Here is an 8200-nt window from a genome sequence, read left to right as displayed (position 1 = left end):
TAAGCACATTTCAGAACATGATTAAATGATTTCGATAGATTTGTTGTCATATTATCATACTAGTGACTACCATAAACAAAATACCCATTTTTCTTTTGGTTTTCACTCAAACCATTCTTGATATGCCAAGTCTAACTTGCATTTTTCTTATACCACAAATCAAATTTGCACCTTGAAGATTTAGAACATTTTCTTATCAAATCTTTCTTTGTATGTCTTTGAATTCATTATTGAAGTTGCTAAAAAAATATTAGGTATAATACTAATTGTATCTTAGAGGTTCATGTTAAATTTCTACTTTCCTATTTTTAATGCATGCATGTCTATCTAATATAATACAAAATGCATGTTCATTCACCAGTAATTTATATTTGTAACCAAAGTAAAAGCCAAATTATAATTATTTTCTTTATGAACATATCACATTATTTGCATCAAAAGCATATGTAATCAATAATTTTCCATCATATCACCCATACAAATATGCGCCATCAATATTGATTATATTAGATACAAGTCTTGAACCCTTCAATATAAGGTCCAAATGACCAAAGAATTCTCCCAAATACCATTGTACTATCATTAAGAATTTTTTGGTGCTTCTAGGCAATAACCATTCTAGGATTTGATTCTTTTATTGCCAACAATAATCTTGGTAACTTTTCAAACGACTCCTCCTATGAACCAAAAAGATGCTCAAACAGTTTCTGCTTTGTAACCCATACCTTGTCATATAAGATTTTATACTTGTAATACAATTTTATTTTATCTTGAATGTTCGTAACCATCATAAAAAGGTTATTCATTACAAGGGTTGAAATTAAATTAACAATAAAATTTGTATCGATTTGGTGATAGTTCTTTTGGACAAAGGTTAAGGTACATATGTGTGACCCTTTTATATCAAATAAATCTAATATTTTATGGTATCCTTTATATAAATACTATAGATATTTCGGTGCTTACACACATTGTAATTGAATAAAGATCAAGATTGATTGTTAAATTTGATATTCAATCAAATGTGAAATGTGATATCGTTTAATTACATTAACTAAATCACTTTCACTGTTGAATGTTTGTCCAACCTCTAAATCAGAACTTCATAGTAAAATGTCTATAACTAGATGCTAAAACATGGCAAATAATAAATATAGACCCAAAAGCATCTCTAAATTCAGGTACAAGAGATATTATTTCATCATCAACATTATCAACAACATTAATTATTATATTCAGATACAATATCTCATCATCCTCATTGTCACAGGCTTAGAATAATCATATATATGTTAATCAACAAATGGATTGTTAAATATTGTATCATCACTCTTCTATAGCAAATCATCCTACTAACCTAAAGTATTTTGTGCTCTACTAACTAACCTTGAAGGACCGACGAATTGTGATGCTCTTATATTTATTCGACCATAAGTTGGGACAAACAAATGAGTTGGTCGACTACCCCTATACAATACCATCATGTTCAATCTATTTTGAATAAAAGATTCATAATTTTCTTTAAACTATCATCACACACAATTAGTACATGATAATGCTAATGTTCTCTAACTTGACACCTCCAAGTTATATCAACTTCAATATCATTATAATTTCACTCAAGTCCATGACATATAGTTTTTTTTTTTTTCATTTCCGCATATGACGTACCTAAATTAGTATTTAACAACACACTACTCCCATCATTGTATGTGATACTACTATTTACATCAAGAATAATAGTACCACCATAATGACATAACATAAGATGTTATAATACATTATGTTAAAAAAAGTATCAATTGTGGTCAATTAGATATAATTTAAACTAAATTGCATGAAATCAACCCTAACTACCTAAATTCACGGCAAATTCAAACAAATTCTCAAAATTTTGAAACAAATTCACACAAAATTCTAAATTCGATAATTCAAACAAATTCACACAAAATCCAACACAACATATAATTCATTAAAATTCAACCAAATTGATTTTATTTTCATGCTCAACTACATCAAATCAATTCTAATTGATAACATTCATAGGCCAATTTTTTGATAATTCAAAATACCCTAAATTTGACTTAAACCCTAAACAATAATCTAATTTAAACTAAACCCATCATAAATTAAATATAAAACTCACATAATTAATAGGAATGTAGTTTGTTTGACTTACTTGTAGGACTAAGAAGTGGTGGCAATGGTGACAACAACTGTTTTTGAAGAGGAAAACGTCCTATGAGACTAAGATGAATTCAAGTTTTGGGTGTTTTGAGAACAAAAAAACAAATAATTCATTGTACTTTTAGAAAGAGGGGTTGTGGGTGTCGGTTTGTAAAGAGAGAGGGGTAGCGGGTTCGTGTTTTGTGAGCTACGGAAGAAGCTATATTTCATGACATGTTATGCTTCAGAGGCACGAAATGTTAGGTAGTTGTTATTCTGAAACCTAACATGGTGGTTGTCGCGCTTGAGAATAGCAACAATTAATACATATTGTGATTTTGAAGTCAAACAAGCTCAAACTATATCATTTTGCCAAAACTTTTTTAAATTGTGCTATTCTGCCATAATTTTGATTTTAATGTGCTAATTGTTTTAATAAAAAAAATATCACCGAAATTAATTGCTATGAAGTATCTAATTGTTTTAATTAATTTCTATATAAAAACAATTAAGAAAAGTGTTGGCCCTTTGGTTTAACGCAAGTCAAGTTTCCAACATAGCCAGACAAAGTATTTACTATTCGAAGCATAAATAGGTTTATCTCAAGTCTCAACCTAGTTGTCTACAAGTCCAGACAGAAAGTCATGGTCAAATTTGCCCAAAATAGGCAAGAAACTTAAAGTTTGTTGCCCCCCTGTCAGTTTGATAGGTTTCATGGGTTTTCAATTCCATCTAGACAGGAAAATAAAGACAAGTTAAGGATTCGTTTCTTCCTGCCTTCAATCTCTTTTCTGTTTTATTCTTCTTTAGCCAGACTTAACCTGTGGTGGTATTGGAGATCCCGACTCCGATTTTTCGTAATTATTATATTATATAATATCTAATTCGAGTGGCATCAACATTCCTAAATGGCTTCCAATGCCACTGCTGATTCCCTCTTCAACGCCACTTCTGTAGCCATCGACAAAGATAAGAACAGCCAGCATGCTGTTCGCTGGGCTGTTGATAATCTCGCAAGCAATAACTCGGTTCTTGTCCTAATTCATGTCAAGCACAAAAACCATCAATATCGTAGGCCTCTTTCATTTCTCATTTTAGAAATGAGTGCAGGTTTTTGGTATTGTTTTTCTCTGATTATTTTGTTTTATCTGTTGAGATTCATCCAGAAGTTGCTAATGGTCAGGATGGTGATGATGCTGATGAGGCGCATCAGCTTTTCACTCCCTACCGTGGATATTGCGCCCGTAAAGGGGTAAGTAAAGTTCATGCCATACATGTAGAATCCAGCATTGTATGGTTAAGATAACTACATTAAAATGGAAATTATAACACCATATTGCATTGCCAAATTCAGGTTCGTTTGAAGGAGGTTGTGCTTGATGACATTGATGTTGCTCGGGCAGTTGCGGACTACATCAACATCAATTTAATTGGAAATATTGTGTTTGGTGCATCAGGAAGAAATGTTCTGACAAGGTCTCTCTCTCAAACTATTGAACTAGAAAAATCTTTGGTTTATAGAAAGTTGTTGAGATATTAAAATTATCGTGTCCAGTACTAAGATATCCCATGTTATGAGTGCCCAGGAAATTCAAAATCCAAGATGTGCCAACTATCTTTATGAAAATTGCCCCAGATTTTTGTTCTGTTTATGTAATCACCAAGGGAAAGATCCTCTCCACCCAAAAAGCACAACGGACGCCTACTTATAATGGCCCACAGAAGACAGCATCCATGCCAGTAATTCCATCTCAAAGTCTACAGGATAATGCTGAACTAGATTTGGATGGAATTAGGTAAGACTTTCGCTGCACATTTCATTTCTTGCTAATGAATGCACGGTTTAATTCCCCCCCCCCCCACCTAAACTAGGGCACAGTCCGAGAAAGGAGGGCGGAGAAGTGCCGAAGCAGGTGGATTTCCTTTGGAAAAGGTCAATGATCCCATGAGAGGATCACAACCTGAGAGAGGCAGAAATTTCGTCTCTAATTTCTCTATGGACAGCACTTACCTTCCGTCGTCTTGCGGAAGACCATCAACTTCCCGTGTTTCTACATCTGATGGATCTGAATTTTCAGGATTATTCGCAACATCAATCATGGACAGCTCAGCCCAAAGTTCAGATTTCTCTGTTGCTTCAGCCTCTAATCTGAATGAGTCAAATGCGGTAAGTGCAAAGTGGTGTTCAGTTGATACCAGTAGGTTTCTTTAGGATGAACTTTTTGTATAAGCAATAAGAATTGCTGCATTATCAAAAATGGATATCAATAATCGTAGTATCGTTGGATTATGCATTGCAGGACCATTTAGAAGTTGAGATGAGAAGGCTGAGGCTTGAGTTGAAGCAGACCATGGAAATGTATAGCACAGCTTGCAAAGAAGCACTCTCAGCCAAACAGAAGGTAGTTTATACCATCGTTTGATGCTCCAAAAACTTGAAAGAACTTGGCTATCATTGTTCTTAATCCTGCCTTCGAACATTCAGCAGTTTTCAGACTCAGTTGGCTACTGAATACCTGGAAAGAACTTAATTGATAAATTATAAAGAAAATGCTATGAGACACCAAAACTAAATGCACAATTAACAAATGTTATGTCTTTTGAATTGGCTCAAATGGTTTAATTCTGAATGCTCTGAATCCAGGCTAGTGAACTTAATCAATGGAAGATTGACGAGGTTCGTAAATTTGAGGAAGCCAAGCTCGCAGGAGAGGCAGCCTTTGCCGTGGCAGAGTTGGAGAAGGCTAAGTGCAAAGTTGCCATTGAAGCAGCTGAGAAATCACAGAAACTAGCAGAGTTGGAAGGACAGAAAAGAAAACATGCAGAGAAGAAAGCTGAGCGAGAGACAGAGGAGAAGAATCGCGCTTTAAATGCTTTGGCACATAATGATGTGCGGTACAGAAGATACACAATCGAAGAGATTGAAGAAGCCACGGATAAATTCTCACCATCAAATAAAATTGGTGAAGGAGGATATGGACCTGTGTATAAAGGCAAACTTGATCATACCTCAGTTGCAATCAAGGCTTTAAGACCGGATGCTGCTCAAGGAAAGAAGCAGTTCCAACAGGAGGTACGGTACCAAAATAATTTTGTCAGGATTGTAAATGTGATTTTTTGCACAATCTAATCAAGCTATTCATCTTTAAATAGTGAGCTTGTTTTCCAGTAAAACCATTAACCATTGGTGAGAAGTCTAACAACTGTTTAAGTTTGAAGTTGAATAAATTCATGACTGTTTTAGCATTCTTTGCAATGTGATCTTTCATAGGTTGAGGTTCTCAGCTGCATTAGACACCCACACATGGTCCTTCTTCTTGGTGCCTGCCCTGAGTATGGAATCTTGGTATATGAATACATGGACAACGGAAGCTTGGAAGACAGGCTACTTCAAAAACACAACACCCCTCCAATTCCATGGGGCATACGATTCAAAATAGCTGCTGAGATTGCGACCGCACTTCTGTTCCTCCACCAAGCAAAGCCAGAGCCCCTCGTCCATCGGGACCTTAAACCAGCAAACATTCTTTTGGACAGCAACTATGTGTGTAAAATTAGTGATGTTGGCCTCGCTCGGTTAGTCCCTCTTTCTGTAGCTGATAGTGTCACACAATACCACATGACCTCTGCTGCAGGAACGTTTTGTTATATAGATCCCGAGTATCAACAAACAGGAATGTTAACTACAAGATCAGACATATACTCGTTGGGAATAATGTTTCTCCAAATCATCACAGCCAAGCCTCCGATGGGTCTTGCTCATCAGGTGGGGAGGGCCATTGAAAGAGGAAAATTTGCAGACATGCTTGACCAAACAGTATCAGACTGGCCTGTGGAAGAGGCGTTAGGATTTGCTGCACTGGCATTGAAGTGTGCTGAATTAAGGAAGAAAGACAGGCCAAGTCTTGCCACGGTTATAGTTCCAGAGCTTAACCGGTTGAGAGACCTAGGAATGAACACGGAGCAGCAAAGAAGCAAAAATAATCACCAGAGCCGAGAAGTCAACAGCAGAGGTCGTAGTCGCAGTCCCCTTTCACATCCTCTGTCAACTTCACAGGGAAGGATGCCAAATGCTACTCAGGTTGGTCAATATTGACTCATCATATAGAGACCAAAAGTTGATGCATTTTCAACTTTTTAAAACTCGGTTGTTTGGGATTAAGGTGCTAGGCTGGACGACAAATAGTGGCAACATTTGGAGGAATAAGGAGGACAAATTAAGGGACCTTTTGATGCAACAAAAAATAATACAGGTCATGAAACTTGAGAAGTTCAACTTCATCACCCACAATCACTTAGGCCATGTTTGTTTTTCGAAAAATAGTTTTCGGGAAATCATTTTTCAAACTTTCCTGTGTTTGTTTGCTATTAGAAAAGTTGGTCAACGAAAAATACTTTCTAGTCAACAGAAAACACTTTTCAGTCAAAAAAAAATTTTGTTTGGTTTTTAGAAAAGTATTTTCCCTTTTAGCTGTGTTTGTTTTTCGGAAAGTGGTTTCCGGGGAATCACTTTTCAAATTTTCTTGTGTTTGTTTGCCATTAGAAAAGCTGGTCAACGGAAAACACTTTCCAATAAAAGGAAAATTTGGCTTGGTTTTCAGGAAAGTATTTTCCTGAAAAATTTGAGCGGAAAACATTTTCCAGAAGTTATCAAAAATTTAGAAATGTCATTATTTGCTAATTATATCAAATTTGATCTTCAAACTTTTGATTGCTATATATATTTTGTTTTGAATATTTATTTTTCAATTTCATCTCTTAAAATTTTATTTTTATATTAACTTTGGCCCTTATTTTTATAATTGCTATTTGCTTTTTCCTTATCATTTTTTTATTGAAATTTTTTATCTATCAAATTTGGTCCTCATTCTTTTGTTTGTTACTTATTTTATTTGAAAATAATTTATGAAATGTTGATTATTATTATTTTAATTTCTTCATCTTTCATTTTTAAAAAAAAAAAATTTAGATTTGATCTTTATTATTTTGATTATTATTTATTTTATTTGAGATAATTTATGAAATTTTTTTTTTTTCAATTTCATTCTCATTCAACTTTTTAATTTGTAAGATTTGTTCCTCATTATTTTAATAAACTTAAGAAAAATAAAATATTAATAAGTTATTTTCCAGCTCATTTTTCATGACATAACCAAACACTGGAAAGTGTTTTCTAATTTATTTTTCATTACACTACCAAATATCGAAAAATACATTCTTGGAATTTACTTTCCCCGGAATTCATTTTCCAAAAGAAAACTACTTTCCAACAAACAAACGGAGCCTTAATCAACTACATAGGATTCGTTTTACTGTTCATTCTCCGTATTAAGCCATAGCATGCGTTAGTTGAACCATCTGTTTTCTAATGTGCTATTTTGTTGTTAATTAAGCAGGAGAACGCATATAGGTCTTATGGAAAGAGAACTAAGCATGACTCTAATCAAGAAAGCGGATGACAGCAAAGAAAGTTATATGGCCGACTTGCTTGAACAAAAACCAGAAAGCTACTTGCTGATAGAAAAGAATCAAAGTGTTGAGAAACTAAAGAGACATGGAAAATTGAAAGATGTATGTAGTTCGAGGTCTGAATTATTTTGCTATGGGAACAAGATGAAACAAGAGACATATCAGAAATGATGGGAAGTAATATCTGTGTATCTTCACTCTCTTGTGAAAGTGGATCCGGTATTTCAATAATTGCTTTTGTTCTTACACCACAATAAACAGTAAGTTTTGTTGATAATGTTTTAGTTACACACTATTAAGAAGACAATTTCAAGGAAGCTTGCTTAGTTCTACCACCTTTAATCTAACCTCTACTGCAAAAAATCATCATCATCATCATAGAGATAAGTATAAAACTAAAGTAGTAAAAAAAAAAAAAGTCAGGAAAATTATTATCTTTTCTCTAACTTGGATATCAGTTTTATGTAATATCTACCGATAATAATTTTTTTCTCAACCGTGTTAAGACATTGATTACAAATCAGTGTTTCAAGTGATATTGAACACACAAATTAAGGAGTATGAT

General features: G+C 34.1%; 1 protein-coding gene across 1 annotated transcript; it reads left to right on the top strand.

The window, feature by feature from the left end:
* Nucleotides 1–3074: 3074 nt before the first annotated feature.
* On the top strand, nucleotides 3075–7914 carry LOC118062680 (U-box domain-containing protein 35). The gene is made up of 9 exons (XM_073406389.1): nucleotides 3075–3237; nucleotides 3333–3418; nucleotides 3521–3642; nucleotides 3753–3962; nucleotides 4039–4364; nucleotides 4444–4568; nucleotides 4811–5239; nucleotides 5438–6247; nucleotides 7563–7914. Exons 1-9 carry the CDS (start codon nucleotides 3075–3077, stop codon nucleotides 7623–7625), a joined length of 2334 nt encoding a protein of 777 aa, XP_073262490.1. The 3' UTR covers nucleotides 7626–7914.
* The last annotated feature ends 286 nt before the right edge of the window (nucleotides 7915–8200 follow it).

This window comes from Populus alba, chromosome 18 (genome assembly GCF_005239225.2).
Source record: "Populus alba chromosome 18, ASM523922v2, whole genome shotgun sequence".
NCBI classification, from domain to species: domain Eukaryota; kingdom Viridiplantae; phylum Streptophyta; class Magnoliopsida; order Malpighiales; family Salicaceae; genus Populus; species Populus alba.
Note: the sequence above shows the minus strand (reverse complement) of the source record. Positions and strands in the feature narration are given on the sequence as shown.

Excerpts from the sequence above, each read along its gene's own strand:
- LOC118062680 (XM_073406389.1), top strand. The coding sequence starts at position 3,075 with ATGGCTTCCAATGCCACTGCTGATTCCCTCTTCAACGCCACTTCTGTA. Across the intron at positions 3,238-3,332 it reads GCACAAAAACCATCAATATC|AAGTTGCTAATGGTCAGGAT; the intron begins GTAGGCCTCTTT and ends AGATTCATCCAG. Across the intron at positions 4,569-4,810 it reads CACTCTCAGCCAAACAGAAG|GCTAGTGAACTTAATCAATG; the intron begins GTAGTTTATACC and ends CTCTGAATCCAG.